At 44.9% G+C, this 27,139-nt stretch overlaps 1 protein-coding gene and 1 pseudogene across 4 annotated transcripts in view; both read right to left on the reverse strand.

The window, feature by feature from the left end:
* The window catches only part of LOC311129623 (DNA repair protein REV1-like), a 34,092-nt gene extending 27,434 nt beyond the window's left edge, over positions 1–6,658 (reverse strand). For all 3 annotated transcript variants that reach the window (XR_014613295.1, XM_084161970.1, XM_084161969.1), the window contains exons 1-3: positions 6,435–6,658; positions 1,884–1,951; positions 1,232–1,364 (exon numbers count right to left, since the gene is read on the reverse strand). Coding sequence is in view for 2 of the 3 variants with exons in the window: in XM_084161970.1 (XP_084018096.1) it covers positions 1,232–1,364; positions 1,884–1,940 (190 nt within the window). In the remaining variant the exon portion in view is untranslated. The remainder of the gene's footprint in view (positions 1–1,231; positions 1,365–1,883; positions 1,952–6,434) is intronic.
* Positions 6,659–8,763: 2,105 nt separating this feature from the next.
* Positions 8,764–27,139, reverse strand: part of LOC311129351 — a 42,200-nt pseudogene continuing 23,824 nt past the window's right edge. The window contains exons 6-16 of the transcript XR_014615331.1: positions 24,886–27,027; positions 21,178–21,302; positions 18,836–19,066; positions 18,616–18,679; positions 17,913–18,049; positions 17,702–17,773; positions 14,614–14,707; positions 14,450–14,499; positions 14,107–14,312; positions 9,805–9,917; positions 8,764–9,230 (exon numbers count right to left, since the gene is read on the reverse strand). The product of XR_014615331.1 is annotated as an uncharacterized misc_RNA (transcript). The remainder of the gene's footprint in view (positions 9,231–9,804; positions 9,918–14,106; positions 14,313–14,449; positions 14,500–14,613; positions 14,708–17,701; positions 17,774–17,912; positions 18,050–18,615; positions 18,680–18,835; positions 19,067–21,177; positions 21,303–24,885; positions 27,028–27,139) is intronic.

Here is a 27,139-nt window from a genome sequence, read left to right on the forward strand (position 1 = left end):
CAGTCCATACATCGCAGTTACACACCCACACAGTCCATACATCGCAGTTACACACCCACACAGTCCATACATCGCAGTTACACACCCACACAGTCCATACATCGCAGTTACACACCCACACAGTCCATACATCGCAGTTACACACCCACACAGTCCATACATCGCAGTTACACACCCACACAGTCCATACATCGCAGTTACACACCCACACAGTCCATACATCGCAGTTACACACACACACAGTCCATACATCGCAGTTACACACACACACAGTCCATACATCGCAGTTACACACCCACACAGTCCATACATCGCAGTTACACACCCACACAGTCCATACATCGCAGTTACACACCCACACAGTCCATACATCGCAGTTACACACCCACACAGTCCATACATCGCAGTTACACACCCACACAGTCCATACATCGCAGTTACACACCCACACAGTCCATACATCGCAGTTACACACCCACACAGTCCATAAATCGCAGTTACACACCCACACAGTCCATACATCGCAGTTACACACCCACACAGTCTCTCTAGAGAAATAATTGCAATCAAAGTAAAATTGCTTAGAAAGTATAAATGGGTTACTACCTCCATTAAAGCATTAAGGACTGTATTTAGTATCCATAGGAGGGATAAGGATAGAATCAATTGGAGAAGGGTGGGTATGGTGTAAAGGCGTCCGCATGCTTCCCATCCGAAACAGTTAGGAACAGTTTGAGTATACGTATATTATGACGACATTTTGTGACATTTTTCTTTGTTTTGATCTTCGGCAAGGTTTTTTCCGGCTGTTCATGCACACAAATTATCTCGAGGCAAGCTGAAGTCGGTAGCCGAAGTCTACGCCCCCTTCGACGGTGATTGGTCAACAGTAGGGATTCTTCAATTAAGTGTTTGTTGTCATTCAACGAGACAGGACTCGTTTTCATGCACATTTTTCAACTTCTGAAATACTGCACCAAACAGCTTAGTTAGATGTAAAATTGCGCGATTAAAACGTCAAAATTAATGACCGATTTCTTGAGTTATCTTAGATTAATTCGGACTATTTTGAGGAAGTGTATGCTGGCTACAGCGTCTCTAGATGGATAAACAGTACTATTGCCACTTTTTCTCATTTTTCAAGCGAAGGTATTTTAAGGGAGTATGCGAGCACACTCGTTCGGTTGGCCTAGCCAGACCATGCTGACGCCTTAATGCCCATGTGTCTCACCTGTGTACCCGTTGACATAGATGGCCACCCCAGTGAAGATGCTAGAGCAGGCTCCATCTTTCTGTTTCTCTCTGGGGGCGTCCATCTTAAACTGCTCATCCAGCTTGGACACCTTAGCAGCCATGTAGCCACCCTACACACACACATTTTACATTTAAGTCATTTAGCAGACACTTATCTAGAGCGACTTACAGGAGCAATTATGGTTAAGTGCCTTGCTCAAGGGCACAGACAGATTTTTCACCTGGTCGGTTACTAGCCCAACGCTCTTAACCGCTAGGCTACCTGCCGCCGCTACACACATTTTAGAATTTGTTCTAACATGAAACCATGAAATACTCACTGCAGACTGATAGTCACACATGCAACAGGCCTCCAGGCAAAGTCAATGGAGTGCCAAATTAAGGATGAAAACCTTATCATGCCTGACATATACAGAGCACACTCTCTCCTACTTTATATTCTTAGCCTCTCCTTTCTCATCAGTAGTCATAAGTACACATAATCACACAGGTATCAACCTAGGTTGTTTGCACAATTCACTATGCACTACCATATTATCCCACTGAGCTAAAGTGAGCCAATTGGACAATGTAACAGATAATGCCACGCTCGTGGGTCTCCATGGCAACAGAAACAGAAAGTTACTCACCCTGGAAGCCCAACCGTTGTCATCCCTGTCCCTCTTCCTCCGTCCATCTCGACTCATACTGAGAAAACCTGGAAAAGAGAGAGTGCGAGAAAAAAATAGAGAAATAGTGTGTTTTAAGGAGCCATATCTATATGACAAGGAGTCAGTCCGTGTAAAAGAGAACCCACACCCCACACAGATACACAGTGTGTTTGTTATCAGGTTTTTAGGTGATCGATCAGCCAACTTCAGTACACTAATTAGGCTTGTATTGTAATTAGTGATCGATACAGGCAGATCTACATCAGGCCCCGCCCTAGAAGAACAGTACAACAGCGTGTGTGGGAAAGTGTGGTGACCAATGTGTTCTTACCATATAATTTTACCTTCCTTGGTCTGTCTCTTTGTCCCTCAAACACACACTCTACAACATTTTATTTTTCTCACACTTGATGCTCTCCGCTCTCACCCTATATCCTGTGTGTGCCTCCATCTCAGAGGGTGTGATTATGATGAAACAATCCTCATACTCTCATTCTTATTACATTATTTTTTAATTATACGTCTCTGGACCCTTTAGTTCTGGCCTTGAGCATTGTAGCGCTCATCTCAAACCGATTTCTCTTCAAACCTCCTCTATTGGGCTTTTTGAGTGCAATCAAATCAGGCTGTTGTCCAATTTGACATGAGGAGGGTGTTTCCAAGCGCAAAGAGAGCTCATCAACTTTTGATTTTGGAGTGTACTCTCCTTTTAGCACTGACCCCAGCCTTGGTCTGTGACCCATGTCTCGACCAGAGGGAGTAGGCCAGTAAGCCTGTCCTAACATAGGCCCTGAGAGAGGGAGCCTGAAGGCCCGCCAACAAGAATCCCAAAGCAGAGAATGGCACATCTGTTGAATGAACAAGCAGTCAGGTTTAACACTGATCGTCTGTGTTCCCAATCTGCCCATCACCTGTAGCTGGCTGCCATGATTGCAGCGTGTGACTTATATCCTGCCAGGGCCAGGTGCTCCAATCATGCAAATGAGCACGAGCAGGAAGAACACACTCAGGTCAGTTCAAAGGGAGGTGACATCAAACATAGGGAGAATCTCAATTGCATACTCCTCACATCCTCACCTCCTTCTCAAAACCTATTGGATGAGAAAGACAGAGGTCCCGCCCCTCTGCCCTTCTCCTCCAATGGTTCTTTGAGAAGGAGGAGAGAGGACGCGAGGAGTATGCAATTTAAATTCTCCCAAGAAGGAGAAAATGAAGGAAGCCAAATGAAAAAAAGAATGGATGTAGCCTTGGGTAGAAATGCTATGGACAAAGCAAGGCACAGAAAAAAGAAAGAGAGGAGGGGAAACAGACAGAAATAGACATTGCCAGATAACCTATATGGAGTAGAAAGCAGTAAGAAAGAGGTGGAGATATGGGGTTAAACCTAGGCCTACATCCCATCCATGGACAAGTAATCAATCAGACAAAGAGAAAGTAGCCGAGAAAAATAGACAGACGTAGGAGAGTCAGAGTCTTTAATCTAGCCCTGCAACATTTGCTGGTTTAGGATCAGCTTTATCTGGCGCTGTTATGACCTTTACCATTATGAGCTAAAAATACACCTGTCTCCAGAACAGTTCTAACGGGCCTCCCGCTGTATTACTACTACCTGACTCTGCAGCAGCATTTAAGCAGCAGGGATGGCTGGACCATAGACATAGATAGAGGACTCATCTTTGTATCTGTGCCATTACAGGGTTCGTGACAGCTTGGGCAGCACCATTGAGGCTATCTCCGTTTTGAAGTAGTACATTTTCTTCTTCAAGATTGTCTGATCCCACCCGATGACCAGGTTGGACATGACTCCAACAGGGTCAACAGGAGGGATCAGCCAAGTTGGTGTCAAATCGGAGGGCCTGTTGTCTGGACCTCTGGCAGTCTCTATGGGGGTGCCACAGGGTTCAATTCTCGGGCCGACTCTATTCTCTGTGTATATCAATGATGTCGCTCTTGCTGCTGGTGACTCTCAGATCCACCTCTACTCTACGCAGACGAAACCATTTTGTATACATCTGGTCCTTCATTGGACACTGTGTTAACAAACCTCCAAACGAGTTTCAATGCCATACAACACTCCTTCCGTGGCCTCCAACTGCTCTTAAACACTAGTAAAACTAAATGCATGCTCTTCAAATCGAACGCTGCTTGCACCCGCCCGCCTGACTAGAATCACTACTCTCGGCGGGTCTGACTTAGAATATGTGGACAACTACAAATACCTAGGTGTCTGGTTAGACCGTAAACTCTCCTTCCAGACTCACATTAAGTATCTCCAATCGAAAGTTACATCTAGAATCGGCTTCCTATTTCGCAACAAAGCCTCCTTCACTCATGCTGCTAAACATGCCCTCGAAAAACTGACTATCCTACCGATCCTTGACTTCGGCGATGTCATTTACAAAATAGCTTCCAACACTCTACTCAGCAAATTGGATGTATTATATCACAGTGCCATCCGTTTTGACACCAAAGCCCCATATACTACCCACCATTGTGACCTGTACGCTCTCGTTGGCTGGCCCTCACTACATATTCGTCGCCAAACCCACTGGCTCCAGGTCATTTATAAATCACTTCTAGGCAAATCCCCGCCTTATCTTAGATCATTATCTCCAGCCACCCTAGTCATAGACTGTTCTCTCTGCTACCGCACGGCAAGCGGTACCGGAGTGCCAAGTCTAGGTCCAAAAGACTTCTCAACAGCTTCTACCCCCAAGCCATAAGACTCCTGAACAGCTAATCATGGCTACCCAGACTATTTGCACTGCCCCCCCACCCCATCTTTTTACGCTGCTGCTACTCTGTTAATTATTTAACTTTTTTATTAAAAATAAATGCACTGTTGGTTAAGGGCTATAAGTAAGCATTTCACTGTAATGTCTGCACCTGTTGTATTTGGTGCATGTGGCCAATAAAATTTGATTTGGTCACCATAGCAACATCCACCCGTAGTATGCGTTCCAGCAGGTACATCTCACTGGTCATCCCCAAAGCCAACACCTCCTTTGGCCGCCATTCCTTCCAGTTCTCTGCTGCAAATGACTGGAACTAACTGCAAAAATCTCTGAAGCTGGAGACTCTTATCTCCCTCACTAACTTTAAGCATCAGTTGTCAGAGCAGCTTACCGATCACTGCACCTGAACACAGCCCATCTGTAATTAGCCCACCCAACTACCTCATCCCCATATTGTTATTTACATTGTTATTTATTTTGCTCATTTGCACCCCAGTATCTCTATTTGCACATCTTCTTCTGCACATCTATCACTCCAGTGTTAATACTAAATTGTAATTATTTTGCACTATGGCCTATTTATTGCCTTACCTCCATAACTTACTACATTTGCACACACTGTATATAGATTTTCTATTGTGTTACTGACTGTACGTTTTGATTGTTCCATATGTAACTCTGTGTTGTTGTTGTTTTTAATCGCACTGCTTTGCTTTATCTTGGCCAGGTCGCACTTGTAAATGAGAACTTGTTCTCATTTTACATTTACATTTTAGTCATTTAGCAGACGCTCTTATCCAGCTGGCTTACCTGGTTAAATAAAGGTGAAATAAATCAATCAAAAAAGGGCTGGTACCAGGCTGTCACCAGAGGCATAGACGGTCAGGCTAGATATGAGAGAGATGCTGGGTGTGAGGAGGGACAGAGTATGTATTTACTAAAGCAGGCAAAGTCAGAGCAATTATTACTGATTTCCATTACAAAGAAAATCAAAATCAGTACAAAGAGCAGAGCAGCAGACATCAGTCTAACTGCAGCCTCTTCCTTTTTGTCTGAGAGCTGTTATGGAGCATGACTTGTGCTGTGCCACCACTGCTCTCCTCACTGACTGAATTTACTGTACTGAAAATGCTAAAGTAAGCAGGTTGCTGTGGTCATGCTTGCTGGCCTTGCTGGAGTTGGCTACAGGTCTAGTTAGCCCCCCCTCCCTGCTCTTTCCCTCCTCGATCAGAACACAAACAAGGATTTGTGATCGACCTGCATGACGAGCACTGGCTGGACACACGAATGGGGTTAATTTTACTTTAAGCTAGATATAGCTATGCATACGGACTAGCATTGACGATTTCCTATGTGTGTCCCTAAGCTTGTTAGCTAGATCCACGCCTGATTCTGTGTGGGAAATGTATTGCTTGCTTCGTCATGTTGTGTCTGTCTGCTAGTGTGGTCCCATGTGATTTTCACTACCACAGACCTAAAAAGCTCAGCTAGCCACGTTAGTCTCGAATGAAGACTATCAGAAAAAGCAAGCAGAAAGAGATCATTATGCAAATCAAGCTAGCTGCAGTTAGCTAGTAAATAACAAATGTAACCGAATGAATCGTGTCGCAGCGCTACAGAGTATCAATTCAGACTGTACACAAATTCTGTGTGCAGTGAGGACACGTTGCTTAGGTCGAAATTATGTTACATAATTGCCCAACAATGAATAAACAGGAGGTGCACGAGTGTGTGCTACAAAGTGTCCACACTGTACAGTTCCCATTGTAAAAGCGGAAGTCACTTTGCTACTCACCTTTTCTCTCTTTTACTGACTTGATCTTGTGCTGAAATCAAGCAGCTAAATGTCGTTGTCGCAGGCTGGATTCTTCTTCTAAAGGGTCTAGGCGGTGGAGATATTCCTTATTTTGAGTTTAGTGTAACTGTTGTGGTCTTCCTATTTTTACATGCTCTCGGGGTTCTTGAATAATCTCTGATCACCTTTCTCCGTGTGCTCTCCATTTTCAGCAGCCTGTCTGCTTTTTCTCTCTACCTCCCTTCTCTCCCTCTCTCAACTCCCTGGCTCCTCCCCTCACTGTTTACCGCCTTAAACCCCCCTCCCTGTCGGGTCAGTGATAGCTCCCATTGCCGTTGGCTGGGGTTATCGTGCCACCCCGTGGCGAGTCAACAACACTACACTTGACGCAGCGCTGTGAAGGGTCACGTTCCATTTCATTGCCAATGTCCTAGCCTTTAATACCTCATCGGTCTCCACCGCAGAAATAAGTATTTATTCCTCCACTTAAACTGGAGGGTCTGAAAATCGCACAGCTAGCACTGCGATGCAGTGCCTTAGACCACTGAGCCACTCGGGAGCCATAATATGACATTTGAAATGTCTCTATTCCTTTAAAACCATTGTGGGTGTAATGTTTACTGTTTATTTTTTATTTTTATTTCACCTTTGTTTATTATCTATTTCACTTGCTTTGGCAATGTAAACATATGAGAGAGAGAGAGAGAGAGAGAGAGAGAGAGAGAGAGAGAGAGAGAGAGAGAGAGAGAGAGAGAGAGAGAGAGAGAGAGAGAGAGCGCAAAGCAGTAAACTGTCTGGGCCCCGTTTCTCAAAAGCATCTAAATTCCTACCCTTAAAATGATTTTGGGAAACTGGGCCCTGGACTGATCACTGAAACAAGCAATATACAATATGCATATAATTTATGGTAGCCATGGCTCTCGGCGGAAAAAAGCCATGCATGCAACCAAGAAGCGGACTAGAGTCCCAGAGTCCAAATAGAGGGCTGTGTGTAGACTAGGCAGAGTGTGTGACAGAAAGTGCGACAGAAAAATGATACTTTTTTATCTTTTGTTTCGATGCAGACTGGCCCCGGTGTCCTCAGAAACCCTAGCCCAACCGGCCAGCAGATGGCGCTATTATTCCAGCAAACCTAGCACGCGCACAAACTACACAAAATGACGCACGGGCGACGTACATGCGGAGAATACCGAAACGCTGTGGAGCTCTGAGACTTCAGTTCAGTCCAGTGTAGGCCTACTGCTACTGGGTGAACCGTTATCTCAAAAGTCTCTGTTGGAACGTGTGGCAATATCTGTTATCAGCCGCTGAACATTATGCGGATGTGAACAGCAACATCTAAACTATCAGTTCAATTCCAATCTCTGCTCCAGTGATCTCACTGAATGGATGGCGTGCAATGCACATTCGTTATTTAATTCATAAACCCGTTAACCCCACAGAAGCACATTCCGGAAATCCGATGCATGAAGTCAAAGCAAATGTGATATTTCAAGTTTGTTCCATTGTCATGTTTCATCTACAGTAGCCAACTCTAAATATAGATTATCTGATGCTTTTAAAAATGTTCTCTCCGGGTGTAATTGTATTGCGCCTGTCACGCGCACAGATGTAGGCTAGTCTACATCCTCCCCAGTCTCATTGGCTGTTCCGAGCTGTTGCTATGGTTCCAGACAGCGGATGCTGAGGCTTGCCATAGCAGTCTTCCTATTGGTGCAAAGGGCATCAGGGTAATAAGTGATGTCGAAAAAAATAACTAGCTCTATCAGACAACCTACTCAGAGAAAGAAAGAAAGACAGAAAAATGGGGGAGAGAGAGGGAGCAGAAAGAAAGTGAGGCTACCCACTGGGCACAAACATCAATTCAATGTCTATTCCACTTTGGTTCAAAGTAATTTCGTAGAAATGACATGGAAACAATGTTGATTCAACCAGTGTGTGCCCAGTGGGTAGGGAGTCAGTCAGACAGGGAGAGATTAAGGAGAGAAGCACAGTCTGATCAGAAATACATTTAACTGGAATACACACACACACCTTCATCTAAATATGGGAAGTTGAGCGGGGACACAAATATAATTTAGGATGTATCTGAGCGATTACTAGGTGTCAGTGAACATTTTCTATTTGGGGATAAATCCTTGTTGTTAGGCTAGAGGGGGTCATATACCAACTTTGCTTCAACAAACAAGGAGATTCATACAAATTGCAATATCAAAAATACATTTATGAAATATAATTCGGTATGCAACTTTTGATAATTACATTACACCATATTATAAATAGCAATTTTGCATAGACAGGAACATGAATGCTGGCCCATCCACTCGGCAACAAAACAAAATCAAAATGCCATCTTTTGGATATTTTTGTTAAAAACAAATAATCTGACACACCTATTGCACATACAACATACATAAAAAAGTGAAAGGCATCTCAAAATGTTCTTAAAAGGGCCATCACACAGTGTAGTCATACAAAATAGCTCCCAGTAACTTGGTCTACATTTTGGGATGAGTGGTCTGACAGTCCAAAATAAAACTCAAAATCCCAACTTCACCTTTCCCCTGATGAAACCATTAATCCTGGTAAGGCCCATGGGAGATGTAGTCCAGGTCATATGTCTCTAGTTATTTTGTACAGTAGAGAAATCATAAAGTCTTCACAGGTGCACTGTACCATGTTTCTCTTCCATTTCCTTTTTAGACAGTTTCTGTGTGTGTTTTGTCATTACATATGTGGCACGTTTGGCAAAGCAGCGAGTTTGAAGGCATTAAATCCATGTGCAAGTTTATAGATCTGCACTGATAATCTGAAGATGAAGAGTAAAGATATACTAAAACAGTTCCTTTGCCTGTTTGCAGGATTAACAACACCTTCCCCCATACAAGGTGAAGCACTATGAGCACCAGGAAAGGAGCAACTGTGTATAAATCCAGTCCATAATTGATGATACATGCTGAGAATTGAAGAGTATTAATCCTTAAAACGTAGAATACAGAGGGAATCTTCCATTTCTAATCACTTGTGTCCCACTCTCCCTCTTCCCTTAGACCAGGTTGTTGGGTCTCTCCCATAGAGATTGATAGAGGCCTCTAGTGGCCAAAAGGCTGTGTTAGCATGGGCAGCGCCATTGAGGGCTTCCACCATTTTAATGTAGTCAACTGGGTGACAGTCAACTTCCTGTTGGAGTCATGTCCAAGCAGGTCATCAGGAGGGATCAGCCAACTGTGAAGAATAAAATTGACTACTTAAAAATGGAGATTGCCTCAATGCCGCTGCCGGTGCGCTCACAGATGCCATAATGGGAACTATAGAGGGATGCTTTTTCTATCATTCTCTGTGGTCTCGCCCCTCCCTCCAACTAACCCACGTTGGCACTGATGCGTATCCACTGTAGAGCCTGTCTGGTGTACTGGACTGCATGAGTAATACTACTGTGGAGAGTCAACGGCCCCGACAGGGTGTTCAAGTAGTTAAAGAACTCTGGAAAGAAAGAGAGAGAGAAAAGAGAGAGAGAGAGAAAAGAGAGAGAGAGAGAGAGAGGGAAAGAGATATAGAGAAAGTGGGGGGGTGGGGGGGGTGGGGTGGGGGAGTTAGATAAAATCTAATAAAACACTGAAACCTAGTTTGAACAAACTGATCTCTCTCTCCCTCTCTCTCTCTCTCTCTCTCTCTCTCTCTCTCTCTCTCTCTCTCTCTCTCTCTCTCTCTCTCTCTCTCTCTCTCTCTCTCTCTCTCTCTCTCTCTTCTCTCTCTCTCTCTCTCTCTCTCTCTCTCTCTCTCTCTCTCTCTCTCTCTCTCTCTCTCACTGTCAATTCAATTCAATTTCAATTGAAACGGCATTATTGGCATGGAAAACATATGTTTACATTGCCAAAGCAAGTGAAATACATAATAAACAAAAGTGAAATAAACAATAAGAAATGAACAGTAAACATTACACTCACAAAAGTTCCAAAATAATAAAGAAGTGTCATATTATGTCTATATACAGTGGGTGGAAAAAAGTATTTAGTCAGCCACCAATTGTGCAAGTTCTCCCACTTAAAAAATGAGAGAGGCCTGTCATTTTCATCATAGGTACACGTCAACTATGACAGACAAAATGAGGAAAAAAAATCCAGAAAATCACATTGTAGGATTTTTAATGAATTTATTTGCAAATTATGGTGGAAAATAAGTATTTGGTCAATAACAAAAGTTTCTCAATACTTTGTTATATACCCTTTGTTGGCAATGACACAGGTCAAACGTTTTCTGTAAGTCTTCACAAGGTTTTCATACACTGTTGCTGGTATTTTGGCCCATTCCTCCATGCAGATCTCCTCTAGAGCAGTGGTGTTGTGTTCTTTGGATGCAACTCAGAATTCTTTGTCCTCCAAACACGACGAGTTGAGTTTTTACCAAAAAGTTATATTTTGGTTTCATCTGACCATATGACATTCTCCCAATCCTCTTCTGGATCATCCAAATGCACTCTAGCAAACTTCAGACGGGCCTGGACATGTACTGGCTTAAGCAGGGGGACACGTCTATTACACTGCAGGATTTGAGTCCCTGGCGGCGTAGTGTGTTACTGATAGTAGGCTTTGTTACTTTGGTCCCAGCTCTCTGCAGGTCATTCACTAGGTCCCCCCGTGTGGTTCTGGGATTTTTGCTCACCGTTCTTGTGATCATTTTGACCCCACAGGGTGAGATCTTGCGTGGAGCCCCAGATCGAGGGAGATTATCAGTGGTCTTGTATGTCTTCCATTTCCTAATAATTGCTCCCACAGTTAATTTCTTCAAACCAAGCTGCTTACCTATTGCAGATTCAGTCTTCCCAGCCTGGTGCAGGTCTACAATTTTGTTTCTGGTGTCCTTTGACAGCTCTTTGGTCTTGGCCATAGTGGAGTTTGGAGTGTGACTGTTTGAGGTTGTGGACAGGTATCTTTTATACTGATAGCAAGTTCAAACAGGTGCCATTAATACAGGTAACGAGTGGAGGACAGAGGAGCCTCTTAAAGAAGAAGTTACAGGTCTGTGAGAGCCAGAAATCTTGCTTGTTTGTAGGTGACCAAATACTTATTTTCCACCATAATTTGCAAATAAATTCATTAAAAATCCTACAATGTGATTTTCTGGATTTTTTTCCCTCAATTTGTCTGTCATAGTTGACGTGTACCTATGATGAAAATTACAGGCCTCTCTCATCTTTTTAAGTGGGAGAACTTGCACAATTGGTGGCTGACTAAATACTTTTTTCCCCCACTGTACAGTGTTGTAATGATGTGCAAATAGTTAAAGTACAAAAGGGAAAATAAATAAACATAAATATAGGTTGTTTTTACAATGGTGTTTGTTCTTCACTGGTTGCCCTTTACTTGTGGCAACAGGTCACAAATCTTGCTACTGTGATGCACACTGTGGTATTTCACCCAATAGATATGGGAGTTTATCAACATTGGATTTGTTTTGGAATTCTTTGTGGGTCTGTGTAATCTGAGGGAAATATGTGTCTCTGATATGGTCATACATTTGGCAGGAAGTTAGGAAGTGCAGCTCAGTTTCCACCTCATTTTGTGGGCGGTGTGCACATAGCCTGTCTTCTCTTGAGAGCCAGGTCTGCCTTCGGCGGCCTCTCTCAATAGCAAGGCTATGCTCACTGAGTCTGTACATAGTCAAAGATTTCCTTAATTTTGGGTCAGTCACAGTGGTCAGGAATTCTGCCACTGTGTACTCTCTGTTTAGGGCCAAATAGCATTCTATACAATAAATTCTTTCCAATGTGTCAAGTAATTATCTTTTTATTTTCTCATGATTTGGTTGTCTAATTGTATTGCTGTCTTGGAGCTATGTGGGGTCTGTTTGTGTTTGTGAACAGAGCCCCAGGACCAGCTTGCTTAGGGGGCTCTTCTCCAGGTTCATTTCTCTGTAGGTGATGGCTTTGTTATGGAAGGTTTGGGAATTGCTTCCTTTTAGGTGGTTGTAGAATTTAACGGCTCTTTTCTGGATTTTGATAATTAGCGGGTATCGGCCTAATTCTGCTCTGCATGCATTATGTGTTTTACGTTGTACACAGAGGATATTTTAGCAGAATTCTGCATGCAGAGTCTCAATTTGGTGTTTGTCCCATTTTGTGAATTCTTGGTTGGTGAGCGGACCCCAGACCTCACAACCATATAGGGCAATGGATTCTATAACTGATTCAAATATTTTTAGCCAGATCCTAATTAGTATGTCTAATTTTTTGTTCATTTTGATGGCATAGAAGGCCCTTCTTGCCTTGTCTCTTAGATCATTCACAGCTTTGTGGAAGTTACCTGTGGCGCTGATGTTTAGGCCGAGGTATGTATAGTTTTTTGTGTGCTCTAGGGCAACGCTGTCTAGATGGAATTTGTATTCGTGGTCCAGGCAACTGGAACTTTTTTGGAACACCATTATTTTTGTCTTACTGAGATTTACTGTCAGGGCCCAGGTCTGACAGAATCTGTGCAGAAGATCTAGGCGTTGCTGTAGGCCCTCCTTGGTTGGGGACAGAAGCACCAGATCATCAGCAAACAGTAGACATTTAACTTCAGATTCTGGTAGGGTGAGGCCGGGTGCTGCAGACTGTTCTAGTGCCCTCGCCAATTCGTTTATATATATGTTGAAGAGGGTGGGGCTTAAGCTGCATCCCTGTCTCACCCCCTGGCCCTGTGGAAATAAATGTGTGTGTTTTTTGCCAATTTTAACCGCACAATTGTTGTTTATGTACATGGATTTTATAATGTCGTATAATGCCAAATTGAGTCATAAGCTTTTTAGAAATCAACAAAGCATGAGAAGACTTTGCCTTTGTTTTGTTTTGTTTGTTTGTCAATTAGGGTGTGCAGGGTGAATACGTGGTCTGTCGTATGGTAATTTGGTAAAAAGCTAATTTGACATTTGCTCAGTACATTGTTTTTGCTGAGGAAATGTACGAGTCTGCTGTTAATAATAATGCAGAGGATTTTACCAAGGTTGCTGTTGACGCATATCCCACGGTAGTTATTGGGGTCAAATTTGTCTCCACTTTTGTGGATTGGGGTGATCAGTCCTTGGTTCCAAATATTGGGGAATATGGCAGAGCTGAGGATGATGTTAAAAAGTTTAAGTATAGCCAATTGGAATTTGTGGTCTGTATATTTTATCATTTCATTTAGGATACCATCAACCCCACAGGCCTTTTTGGGTTGGAGGGTTTATATTTTGTCCTGTAGTTCTTTCAATGTAATTGGAGAATCCAGTGGGTTCTGGTAGTCTTTAATAGTTGATTCTAAGATTTTTATTTGATCATGTATATGTTTTTGCTGTTTGTTCTTTGTTATAGGGCCAAAAAGATTGGAGAAGTGGTTTATCCATACATCATTTTCTGTGATCTGATAGGGGTGTCAGTGGACTGACTGTGAACGCTCTAAGAGACTGGGTTGAGGTCAGTGATAAAGTAGTCTAGTACTACTGCCAAGACATGAGCTATATGTGTACCTACCGTAGGAGTCCCCTCTTAGCCTACCATTGACTATGTACATATCTCTCTCTCTCCCTCTCCCTCTCTCTCTCTCTCTCTCTCTCTCTCTCTCTCTCTCTCTCTCTCTCTCTCTCTCTAAAAAAAACCAAAGAGGTCATTTCAGGCCATCTATTAATTTGCTAATAAAGAGATAGTCTCTCTTACCCTTGTTGTCTCTGGCCAGGCTATCTGCTACCTCCCAGTACTCATAGCTGTAGAGGACACTGTTGGTGATGTTGAGGTGGTTTGCTGCCATCTGATGGATGCGCTGGGGAATGCTGATGAGGGAGGAGGGGGAGCTGCTAGTGTGAGAGCCCAGGGTGAGGGCTGAGGGGCTCGGGGAGAGTGATGAGGGAGGTCCCCCTGTGCCCCTGTTGATGAGAAGAACCCAATGATACTTCACTAAGGTCAAATCAACGTAATACTACATTCACAAAAACATTGGAGTGATTGAGGGGGGGGGGGGGGGGGGGGGGGGTAAGAGAGACAGAGAGCGAGTCTTTCTTACTTTCCCGAGTCGCTCCAGATTGGGGGAGTAGTAGGCACTTTTGGAGAACTCTGGGACGACAGATAAAACACAGTTACAATCTAACCAATCTAATCTAACACGTCTGCTTTTAATTGCATCACACTAAATCCAGCAGTTAAAATAGCTGCTGGTGAGGTTTGTACCTTAAAGTAGTCCAATAGAGCTTTGGAATACTTCAGGGCATGATCCTTCTTTAGACGAAACATCTGCCAGTACAGGAGAGCAAGGCACCGGAAACTAGGGACCACACACACACACACACACACACACACACACACACACACACACACATACACACAGAGAGAAATGCCCAGTAAATAAATACATAATCCACATCCTATAGGTGATTATTTTCTAGGTGGGTAATAATAGACAGGAAATGACAGAGAGGAAGTGACATTAGCAATGTGCATGCCCCGCCCACCATGCCCCGCCATTATTCCCCTGTTTTTGTGAGGTGTAAATTCATTTGTCAAATAATTGTCGCTGGACCGATTTATTTCAAAAGAAAAGCAATGCACATTTGTTAGTCATGGAGAGCTCTGGCGCCCAAAACACATACATACTGTTTTATACCCCTTTACACACAAAGGCACCTTGCTCCGCCCACCTTTTAGGAGGCTTTCTTAAACAGTTTCCACCTTTCTCCTTACTCTGGAATGTTTAGTCCCGCCCCCCCCCCCCCCCCCCTCTGTTAGTGGGTTGATAATTCTAACAGTTTACACATTTATACTGTATTTGGGGTGAAATCCTTTAGTCATTATTCTTAAAATACAAATTAATCTAACAACATTCTAACTCTTGCTTGTACAAAAAACATTTCCCTGTCGATGTTATGATTGTGCAAACGTGCATTATGCCGGCTCAAACACAAGCAAGTCCCCTTCAAAATGTAAACAATGACACATAGTGTGGTTTTGTCTGAATCTATTCAACGCCGACACTTTGACGCCCTCTGAAGAACCATCAAACTGGCAAAGCATCAATACAGAACTAAGATCGAATCCTACTTCACCGGCTCTGACGCTTGTCGGATGTGGCAGGGCTTGCAAACTATCACGGATTACAAAGGGAAACCCAGCCACGAGCTGCCCAGTGACAAGAGCCTACCAGACGAGCTAAATGCCTTCTACGCTCGCTTCAAGGCAAGCAACACTGAACCATGCGTGAGAGCACCAGCTGTTCCGGACAACTGTGTGATCACGCTTTCCGTAGCCGATGTGAGTAAGACCTTTCAACAGGTTAACAAGGCTGCAGGGCCAGACGGATTAAAAGGATGTGTACTCAGAGCATGCGTTGACCTGCTGGAAAGTGTCTTCACTGACATTTTTAACCTCTCCCTGACACAATCTGTAATACCTACATGTTCAAGCAGACCACCATAGTCGCTGTGCCCAAGAACACCTAGGTAACCTGTCTAAATGACTATCTCCCCGTAGCACTCACATCTGTAGCCATGAAATGCTTTGAAAGGCTGGTCATGGCTCACATCAACACCCTCATCCCAGACACCCTGGACCCACTCCAATTTGCATACCGCCCCAACATATCCACAGATGACGCAATCCTTATTGCTCTCCACACCGCCCTTTCCCACTTGGACAAAAGGTACACCTATGTGAGAATGCTGTTCATTGACTACAGCTCAGCGTTCAACACCATAGTGCCCTCAAAGCTCATCACTAAACTAAGGTCCCTGGGACTGAACACCTCACTCTCCTGACAGGCCGCCCCAGGTAGTGAGGGTAGGCAACAACACATCCGTCACGCTGACCCTCAACACGGGGGCCCCTCAAAATATTTAGCATGGACCCTCAGATCCTCAAAAAGTTATACAGCTGCACCGTTGAGAGCATCTTGACTGGCTGCATCACCGCTTGGTATGGCAACTGCTTGGCAGGCGCTACATCACTGGGGCCGAGCTCCCTGCCATCCAGGACATCTATACCAGGTGGTGTCAGAGGAAGGCCCTAAAAATTGTCAAAGACTACAGCCATAGACTGTTCGCTCTGCTACCGCACGGCAAGCGGTACCGATGCACCAAGTCTGGAACCAACAGTACCCTGAACAGCTTCTAATCCCAAGCCATAAGACTGCTAAATAGTTAGTTAAATAGTTAACCAAATTGCTACCAGTACTATCTGCATGGACCCTTTTTGCACTAGCTTTTGTGACTCATCACATAAGCTTCTTCTACTGTTTATTATCTGTCACTTTATTCCTAGTTACAGTATATGTACATATCTACCTCAATTACCTCGTACCCCTGCAAATCAACTCGGTACTGGTACCCCCTGTATATTGCCAAGTTATCGTTACTCATTGTGTATTTATTATTACTTTTATTATTATGTGTTTTACTTTTCTATTATTTCTCTATTTTCTTTCTCTCTGCATTGTTGGGAAAGTAAGCATTTCACTGTTAGTGTACACCTGTTGTTTAAGAAGCATGTAACAAATAACATTTGATTTGATTTGACAGGGATTAAACTCACAAACAATATTTATATCACAAGAAAGACACGAAAGCGATCGTTGCACAGGTTAGTGTTAATTTTTGTAGAGTTTGAAAAAGTTGAGATTTAATGTTTACAAAGTAGGCCTAACTCAGCCACAATGGAAGCCGCTCCCAAAAATTAACAACCAACAACTATTTCTGCACTTGAAAATTCTAGAGCAGGGCATTTAGGTTAGGTGACTATCCTTTTCTTAAACACAGTCTCCACCTAATGTTGAATATGCAAGAGGATTTGACAAAAACAATCATGAATATGAATGAAAGCCATGGTGAAAGCTGGGAGATTGTGAGGGGTTGGTAGGCCTACCAAAGAAAGATGCCGATTGTATAGAGAGTAGGCCTAATTTTATGCTATTCTTTTTAATTATGGCCATGAGTATATGCAAATTAGTTGGTATTTCCAAAAGTTTACTCCATCAATGTAATAACAAAACACATACATAGGCCATTTATGGTTAAAAAAAATGTTGGCATGGTTGTTTCAAAGAAGAAAACATTTGATATTTGACATTAAACTGAAATTGCCACGTAAACTGTCTGGATTCCATAGATTTTCTGGATCTCATTAAACAATGGTTCAGTCAATGTTTGATGGGTTTTTAAAATTCAAAAAGCATTGAGTATCTTACTCCATTATGCAGATTTTACATTGATCAGAACTGTATTTTTGACCTTTCATCAATTTGAACGATCGTTGCTAGTGACATACGTACCACAGTACGGCCAACTGTTGGTCTTCCTGTCTGGCCCCTGGGCCAGAGTGGCTCTTCAGCCTCATGGCGTACCTGACAACCACAGAGGATCACTGTTACAGTGTGTGTGTGTGTGTGTGTGTGTTTGTGTGTGAGTCTGTGTGAGTGTTTGTGTGTGTGTGTGTGTGTGTGTGTGTGTGTGTGTGTGTGTGTGTGTGTGTGTGTGTCTCACCTGATAAGCTCTACCGTCTCTGCGTACATGGTATAGGGAGACTTGGCCTCCAGTGGACCCTCCTCCATAGCTTTTCCACACTCCATGAAGGAGAGAGCAGCATCCACATAGTTCACTGCCTTCCCCAGCTTATCCACCTGAGACAGAGAGAGACTGGGTAAGTGAGATAGGAGATGAAAGAAGTTGGAAGAGCTCACTAGCCACTTAATCGAGTAAAAGGGTCCTTATCATTTTAGCTAACTTATCTTAAAAATATTACTGATATCTTTGAAACAGTCTTAAAGTGGCAATATGTAATTCTTTGGGCGACCTGACCAAATTCACATAGAAATGTGAGTTATAGATATATCGTTCTACCTGAAAGCAAGTCTAAGTAGCGGTAGATCTGTTCTATGTGCACTATTTCTATGCTTCCTGGTCTTAAGTTTTGTTTTTGCTTTTGGTTTTGTACACCAGCTTCAAACAGCTGAAAATACAATATTTTTGGTTATGGAAAATATATATTTCACAGCAGTTTAGATGGTACAATGATTCTCTACACTATACTAGCTTATTTTGTCACATAAACTGAAATTAGGGAAACTATCAGAGTTTTAGCAACCAGGAAATGGCGGCGCGATTTCTGCATAGTGCAACTTGAACATTCCTAACTCAGTGTTAGAACAGTCCTTCTGGTCCTAACACAGTCCTGAACCAGTCTCACCATGGCATCTGCACGGTGCTTCATCCTCTTGGCTTCATGCATGTAGTACTCAGCATGATGTGGGCTACAGAGGGATGGAGAGGGGGAGGAAGTCAATAGGAAAGAGCAGACAAATATATTATTATGTGGTAGCTACTGACTGCTTCTGACGGTCTAGGTTGGGCTGTAGAATGTGGTCATTAAGACTGACAGTGGCCTTATTTTTCAGTCAGTCACTCACGGTTCATGGTTGGGTACGGTTCCTCTCTGTCCCCCTGCCCGTCGTAAAGGAGGTCCCCATGATTCACACTTGGGCTGGGGCTGCCCTGACACCCCAACACAACACTCAACCTCCATCTTAGGCTCTGGGTGCTGTGCTTTGATGGGGGGCTTGGTGGGGTCGGGGGTGTCAGAGAGAGGGGACAGGGGGGACATTGGCCTCTTACTGTCCAGATAGTCCTCTAAGAACCTGCTCACACATACAAGCCCCAAAAGACACAGTCAGTACTTTTTAGAGTGTGTATGTATGTATCAGACTGTGTATATACAGTGCATTCGGAAAGTACTCAGACCCCTTGACTTTTTCCACATTTTGTTATGTTACAGCCTTATTCTAAAATGTATCAATCTACACACAATACCCCATAATGACAAAGGAAAAACTGCTTTGAAGACATTTTTGCAAAAAAACTGACCCTTTACTCAGTACTTTGTTGAAGCACCTTTGTCAGCGATTACAGCCTTGAGTCTTCTTGAGTATGACTCTACAAGCTTGGCACACCTGTATTTGGGGAGTTTCTCCCATTCTTCTCTGCAGATCCTCTCAAGCTCTGTCAAGTTGGATGAGGAGCGTCACTGTGTAACCGGTGTGAAATGGCTAGCTAGTTAGCGGTGCGCGCTAGTAGCGTTTCAATCGGTAACGTCACTCGCTCTGAGACCTTAAAGTAGTTGTTTCTCTTGCTCTGCAAGGGCCGCGGCTTTTGTGGAGGGATGGGTAACGGTGCTTCGAGGGTGACTGTTATTGATGTGTGCAGAGGGTCCCTGGTCAAGCCCAGGTTGGGGCAAGGAGAGGGACGGAAGCAACACTGTTACAACTGCACAGCTATTTTTAGGTCTCTTCAGAGATGTTCGATCAGGTTCAAGTCCGGGCTCTGGCTGGGCCACTCAAGGACATTCAGAGACTCGAAGCCACTCCTGCATTGTCTTGGCTGTGTACTTAGGGTCATTGTCCTGTTAGAAGGTGAAACTTCGCCCCAGTCTGTGGTCCTGAGCGCTCTGGAGCAGGTTTTCATCAAGAATCTTTCTGTATTTTGCTCCGTTCATCTTTGCCTCAATCCTGGCTAGTCTCCCAGTCCCTGCCACTGAAAAACATCCCACAGCATGATAATGCCACCACCATGCTTCACCGTAGGGATGGTGCCAGGTTTTCTCCAGAAGTGACGCTTGGCATTCAGGCCAAAGAGTTCAATCTTGGTTTCATCAGACCAGATAATCTTGTTTAGGTGCTTTTTGGCAAACTCCAAGCGGGCTGTCATGTGCTTTCTACTGAGGAGCGGCTTCCGTCTGGCCACTCTACCATAAAGGCCTGATTGGTGGAGTGCTGCAGAGATTGTTGTCCTTCTGGAAGGTTCTCCCATCTCCACAGAGGAACTCTGGAGCTCTGTCAGAGTGACCATTGGGTTCTTGGTCACCTCCCTGACCAAGGCCCTTCTACCCCGATTGCTCAGTTTGGCCAGGCGGCCAGCTCTAGGAAGAGTCTTGGTGGTTCCAAACTTCTTCCATTTAATAATGATAGAGGCCACTGTGTTGTTGGGGACCTTCAATGCTGCAGACATTTTTTGGTACCCTTCCCCAGATCTGTGCCTCGACACAATCCTGTCTCGGAGCTCTACGGACAATTCCTTCGACCTCATGGCTTGGTTTTTGCTCTGACATGCACTGTCAACTGTGGGGACCTTATATAGATAGATGTGTGCCTTTCAAAATCATGACCAATCAATTGAATTTACCACAGGTGGACTCCAATCAAGTTGTAGAAACATCTCAAGGATGATCAATGGAAACAGGATGCACCTGAGCTCAATTTCGAGTCTCAGAGCAAAGGATCTGAATATTTATGTAAATGTGATATTTCCGGGGGTTTCTTCATTATACATTTGCAAAAATGTATAAAAATCTGTTTTTACTTTGTCATTATGGGGTATTGTGTGTATATTGATGAGGAATATTTTGTTATTTAATCCATTTTAGAATAAGGCTGTAACGTAACAAAATGTGAAAAAAGTCAAGGGGTCTGAATACTTTCAGAATGCACTGTATACTGTAGCCTTTACCTGGATTCACCTGGTTAGTCTATGTCATGGAAAGAGCAGGTGTCCTTAATGTTTTGTATACTCAGTGTATATCTGTGTGTTTGTGTGTGTGTGTGTGTGTGTGTGTGTGTGTGTGTGTGTGTATTAGAGTGTGTATAAGTGTGTATGAGTGTTTTCTGTATGAGAGGGTATAAGTGTGTATAAGTGTGTATGAGAGTGTGTGTGAGAGTGTGTATGAGAGTGTGTATGAGAGTGTGTGTTCCAGTCTCACCAGTGTCTGGTGTCTGAGTGAGGGTCTAGACGTCTTTGAGTTGTAGACTCTGTGTGGGTAGAGGGGTCGTTGGTGTGGGAGTTACTCCTCTTACTCTCTTTGTGGTGCTGGACTCCATTCTCTGACTGGGAGGAAACACATATTATGGTTGAACCACGGACACCAGGCTATTGTAGCTCAGCTGGTAGAGCACGGCGCTTGTAACGCCAAGGTAGTGGGTTCGATCCCCGGGACCACCCATACACAAAAAAAATGTATGCACGCATGACTGTAAGTCGCTTTGGATAAAAGCGTCTGCTAAATGGCATATTAATTAATTAATTAATTAAATTAATTAATTAATATTGTAGTTCTGAAGTAAAAAGGACTTCAGGTCTCAGTAAAGGGTGACATTAGTATTCCATGCTAAACTAGCTACAGTACAGTGGCTTGCGAAAGTATTCACCCCGTGTGGCATTTTTCCTATTTTGTTGCCTTACAACCTGGAATTAAAATGGATTTTTTGTGGGTTTGTATCATTTGATTTACACAACATGCCTACCACTTTGAAGATGCAAAATATTTTTCATTGTGAACAAACAAGAAATAAGACAAAAAAACAGAAAACTTGAGCGTGCATAACTATTCACCCCCCCCCCCCACCTTTTGCAGCAATTACAGCTGTCTCTTGGGGTATGTCTCTTGGGGTATGTCTCTATAAGCTTGGCACATCTAGCCACTGGGACTTTTGCCCATTCTTCAAGGCAAAACTGCTCCAGCTCATTCAAGTTGAATGGGTTCCGCTGGTGTACAACAATCTTTAAGTCATACCACAGAATCCCAAATGGATTGAGGTCTGGGCTTTGACTAGGCCAATCCAAGACATTTAAATGTTAAACCACTCGAGTGTTGCTTTAGGAGTATGCTTAGGGTCATTGTCCTGCTGGAAGGTGAACCTCCGTCCCAGTCTCAAATCTCTAGAAGACTGAAACAGGTTTCCCTTGAGAATTTCCCTGTATTTAGCGCCATCCATCATTCCTTCAATTCTGACCAGTTTCCCAGTCCCTGCCGATTAAAAACATCCCCACAGCATGATGCTGCCAGCACCATGCTTCACTGTGGGGATGGTGTTCTCTGAGTGATGAGAGGTGTTGGGTTTGTGCCAGACATAGCGTTTTCCTTGATGGCCCAAAAGCTCAATTTTAGTCTCATCTGACCAGAGTACCTTCTTCCATATGTTTCGGGAGTCTCCCACATGCCTTTTGGCGAACACCAAACGTGTTTGCTTATTTCTTTCTGTAAGCAATGGCATTTTTCTGGCCACTCTTCCGTAAAGCCCAGCTCTGTGGAGTGTACGGCTTAAAGTGGTCCTATGGACAGATACTCCAATCTCCGCTGTGGAGATTGCAGCTCCTTCAGGGTTATCTTTGGTCTCTTTGTTGCCTCTCTGATTAATGCCCTCCTTGCCTGGTCCGTGAGTTTTGGTGGGCGGCCCTCTCTTGGCAGGTTTGTTGTGGTGCCATATTCTTTCCATTTTTTTATATGGATTTAATGGTGCTCCGTGGGATGTTCAAAGTTTCAGATATTTTTTTATAACCCAACCCTGATCTGTACTTCTCCACAACTTTGTCCCTGACCTGTTTGGAGAGCTCCTTGGTCTTCATGATGCCGCTTGCTTGGTGGTGGCCCTTGCTTAGTGGTGTTGCAGACTCTGGGGCCTTTCAGAACAGGTGTATATATTCTGATATCATGTGACAGATCATGTGACACTTAGATTGCACACAGGTGGACTTTATTTAACTAATTATGTGACTTCTGAAGGTAATTGGTTGCACCAGATCTTATTTAGGGGCTTCATAGCAAAGGGGGTGAATACATATGCACAGTTTTTCCGTTATTTATTTTTTGAATTTTTTGAAACAAGTAATTTCTTTCATTTCACTTCACCAATTTGGACTATTTTGTGTATGTCCATTACATGAAATCCAAATAAAAATCCATTTAAATTACAGGTTGTGGAAAAATGCCAAGGGGGATGAATACTTTTTCAAGGCACTGTACAACTACAGTGGGGAGAACAAGTATTTGATACACTGCCGATTTTGCAGGTTTTCCTACTTACAAAGCATGTAGAGGTCTGTAATTTTTATCATAGGTACACTTCAACTGTGAGAGACGGAATCTAGAACAAACATCCAGAAAATCACATTGTATAATTTTTAAGTAATTCATTTGCATTTTATTGCATGACATAAGTATTTGATACATCAGAAAAGCAGAACTTAATATTTGGTACAGAAACCTTTGTTTGCAATTACAGAGATCATACGTTTCCTGTAGGTCTTGACCAGGTTTGCACACACTGCAGCAGGGATTTTGGCCCACTCCTCCATACAGACCTTCTCCAGATCCTTCAGGTTTCGGGGCTGTCGCTGGGCAATACGGACTTTCAGCTCCCTCCAAAGATTTTCTATTGGGTTCAGGTCTGGAGACTGGCTAGGCCACTCCAGGACCTTGAGATGCTTCTTACGGAGCCACTCCTTAGTTGCCCTGGCTGTGTGTTTCGGGTCGTTATCATGCTGGAAGACCCAGCCACGACCCATCTTCAATGCTCTTACTGAGGGAAGGAGGTTGTTGGCCAAGATCTCGCGATACATGGCCGCATCCATCCCCCCCTCAATACGGTGCAGTCGTCCTGTCCCCTTTGCAGAAAAGCATCCCCAAAGAATGATGTTTCCACCTCCATGCTTTATGGTTGGGATGGTGTTCTTGAGGTTGTACTCATCCTTCTTCTTCCTCCAAACACGGCGAGTGGAGTTTAGACCAAAAAGCTCTATTTTTGTCTCATCAGACCACATGACCTTCTCCCATTCCTCCTCTGGATCATCCAGATGGTCATTGGCAAACTTCAGACGGGCCTGGACATGCGCTGGCTTGAGCAGGGGGACCTTGCGTGCGCTGTAGGATTTTAATCCATGACGGCGTAGTGTGTTACTAATGGTTTTCTTTGAGACTGTGGTCCCAGCTCTCTTCAGGTCATTGACCAGGTCCTGCCGTGTAGTTCTGGGCTGATCCCTCACCTTCCTCATGATCATTGATGCCCCACGAGGTGAGATCTTGCATGGAGCCCCAGACCGAGGGTGATTGACCGTCATCTTGAACTTCTTCCATTTTCGAATAATTGCGCCAACAGTTGTTGCCTTCTCACCAAGCTGCTTGCCTATTGTCCTGTAGCCCATCCCAGCCTTGTGCAGGTCTACAATTTTATCCCTGATGTCCTTACACAGCTCTCTGGTCTTGGCTATTGTGGAGAGGTTGGAGTCTGTTTGATTGAGTGTGTGGACAGGTGTCTTTTATACAGGTAACAAGTTCAAACAGGTGCAGTTAATACAGGTAATGAGTGGAGAACAGGAGGGTTCTTAAAGAAAAACTAACAGGTCTGTGAGAGCCGGAATTCTTACTGGTTGGTAGGTGATCAAATACTTATGTCATGCAATAAAATGCAAATTAATTACTTAAAAATCATACAATGTGATTTTCTGGATTTTTGTTTTAGATTCCGTCTCTCACAGTTGAAGTGTACCTATGATAAAAATTACAGACCTCTACATGCTTTGTAAGTAGGAAAACCTGCAAAATCGGCAGTGTATCAAATACTTGTTCTCCCCACTGTATCTTGTTTACGCTGGAGGTCTATAGAGAAAAAAAGAGAAGGAGTATGTGTGTTACCTTGCGTTTCCTCTTGCTGTCTCCTCCCTCTGTCTCGGGGATGCACAGGTGTCTCATGGCCTCTTTCTGCTTGGAAGAGGAGGAGGAAGAGTGTTTGTGAGAGGCTCGGGTGCCTGTCGTAGTATCAGGCACTCTGTCGAGCAGGGAGAGGTCTATCTGCACCACCAAGTTTCTCAGGCCTCGATGGGAGTCTGCGGCCTGCTCACTACGTCCAAACGGGACCAGGGTGTAGAGTTTCTGCTTCCCCTGGATCTCCTGCCCCTGGCCTGGGTTGGATGCGGTGGTGCGCCTGGGGTAGAGCACTCTGGGCCTGCTATCCGCGGGCCTCCCCGGGCCCTGGTATCCTCTTCTGGGGATGGGACGCTGGCTTGATGTGGAGTCGGCCTGGACTTTGGTGACGTTGGGAGTCAGATCGGGCTCCGAGTCCGACACCAAAGAGGAAGATGATGAAGAGGAGGAGGAGTCCGTGGGAGGGACGACAGGAGTGGGGGAGGAGGGCGACGGCAGAGGGGAAGGGTCCTGCTGAGACTGTCTCTCTTCTTCCTCCTCACTCTTCCTCTTTTTATTGGTCCCGTGGCGTTGTGGGTCGATGGGATGGCGGCGTCGCTCGCTGTTGGTGTGAGGTCTCTGCTTGGGCTGGACCGCTTGCCATTCGCCTCTCTGCTGCTGCTGTTGCTCCTTCCTCCTCCTCTTGCGCTTCTCCTCTCTCTCTCTCTCCTCCCTCCTCCTTTTTCTCTCCTCTATGTCCTCTTCCTCCTCTTCCTCTGAGCTCTGGACCCAGGGGCGTCTTAGCAACTGCTCCTCCGCCAGTCTTCTCTCTCCCTGTCTCTCCCCCTTTCTTTCCTTCTGTTTCCCCCCCTGCCTCTCTCCTTGTTTTTCTGCCTGTCTCTCTACCTCATTTTCCCCCTTTCCCTCTGTCTGCCTGTCTACCTGCCTCTCTGGTGCATGGGTCTCTCTCTGGTTGTCCACCTCCTGTTTTCTCTCCCTGGATTGGGGATTCTTCTGTGGAAGCTTTGGGTGGGGAGCAGGGGCCTCCCGGGACTTGACTTTGGGTCTAGGGCTGGGGCTGGATCTAGCGCGAGGCCCAGAACTAGCTTTGGACTTAGGCTGAGAATGTGGCTTGGGGCTCGATTTGGAACAGTGACCAACTCTACTGCTGGTCTCTCTGCTATGGTCTGTGGCGGGTAAGTGCTTGGCCCTGGGTGTGGGACTGAGACTGGTACTGAGTCTGGTTGTCAAACTAGGCCCAAACCTGGGCCTGGGGTTGGAGTTGGAATTGTGGCTGTGTCTGCTACTCTCCTTGGGCCTTTGTCCAGAGGTTGATAGGTGTTGGCTTTTTGGGGCTAGAGTGCGGTCGTGTTTCGAGCTAGGCTGAGAATGAAGCTTGGGACTCGAGTTGGGACTAGGCCTGGGTCTGTGTTTGTGCCTGTGGCTCAGCTCAGTGCTCAGAGCAGGGGCTGCCTTGGCTGTAGTCTTGGGAGTGGGAACAGGCTGGCTCTGTGTGGGTTTAGGCCTGGAGTTGTGCTGAAGCGGAGGCTGAGGATATGGACTGTATCTTGGTTTGCTCTTGGGCTCAGTGCTGGGTACAGGGGCAATCCAGGGCCTGATTCTGGGTCTATGGCTCGGGCTGGTTGTTAGACTAGGCCGCGTGGGAGGCCTGAGGCTTTCCTGATAAGGACTCCGAACCTGAGGATAGCGGCGGGGGCTAGAATGAGTAAGGCTAGGACTAGGACTCCTAGGGGGGTGCCGGGGAATGGAACTAGGGCTGCAGCTGGCTCTGGGGCTTGGGCAGGGGCTCGGACAGACACTGGGGACCGGGCTAGGGATGGGGCTGTGTCTTGGGCTGGCGCTAGGACTGGGACAGGGGCTGGGGCAGGGGCTGTAACCAGGGCTAGGCCGAGGGCTATGCCTGGGGCTGTAGTTGAAGCGCGGGCTGGGAACAGGGCTCTGGCTGGGGCTGTAGTCCTCTCTGGATCTGGATGGAGATGGGGCTCTGTGGGGGTCTGGGGAGGGTGACCGGTGCTCTGTAGCTCTCTGGGCGTGGTCGTGATTGCTGGGATCCTGGTCGCAGGAGGAGGATTTTTTGGGGACTTTTTTCAGCCACTTATCCAGCTGCCACTGAGTGGTGAAGGAGTGATATGTCTAAGAAAACAGAGAGAGGAAGATGAGAGGATGGAGAGGGATGACAGATTTAAGGAGAGAGGGATGAGTGGAGAAACAGTCAGGTAGGATCAACAAAGGAGAGGGATCATGT

Source organism: Coregonus lavaretus, assembly GCF_964263955.1.
Source record: "Coregonus lavaretus genome assembly, chromosome: 5".
Taxonomy (NCBI): Eukaryota; Metazoa; Chordata; class Actinopteri; order Salmoniformes; family Salmonidae; genus Coregonus; species Coregonus lavaretus.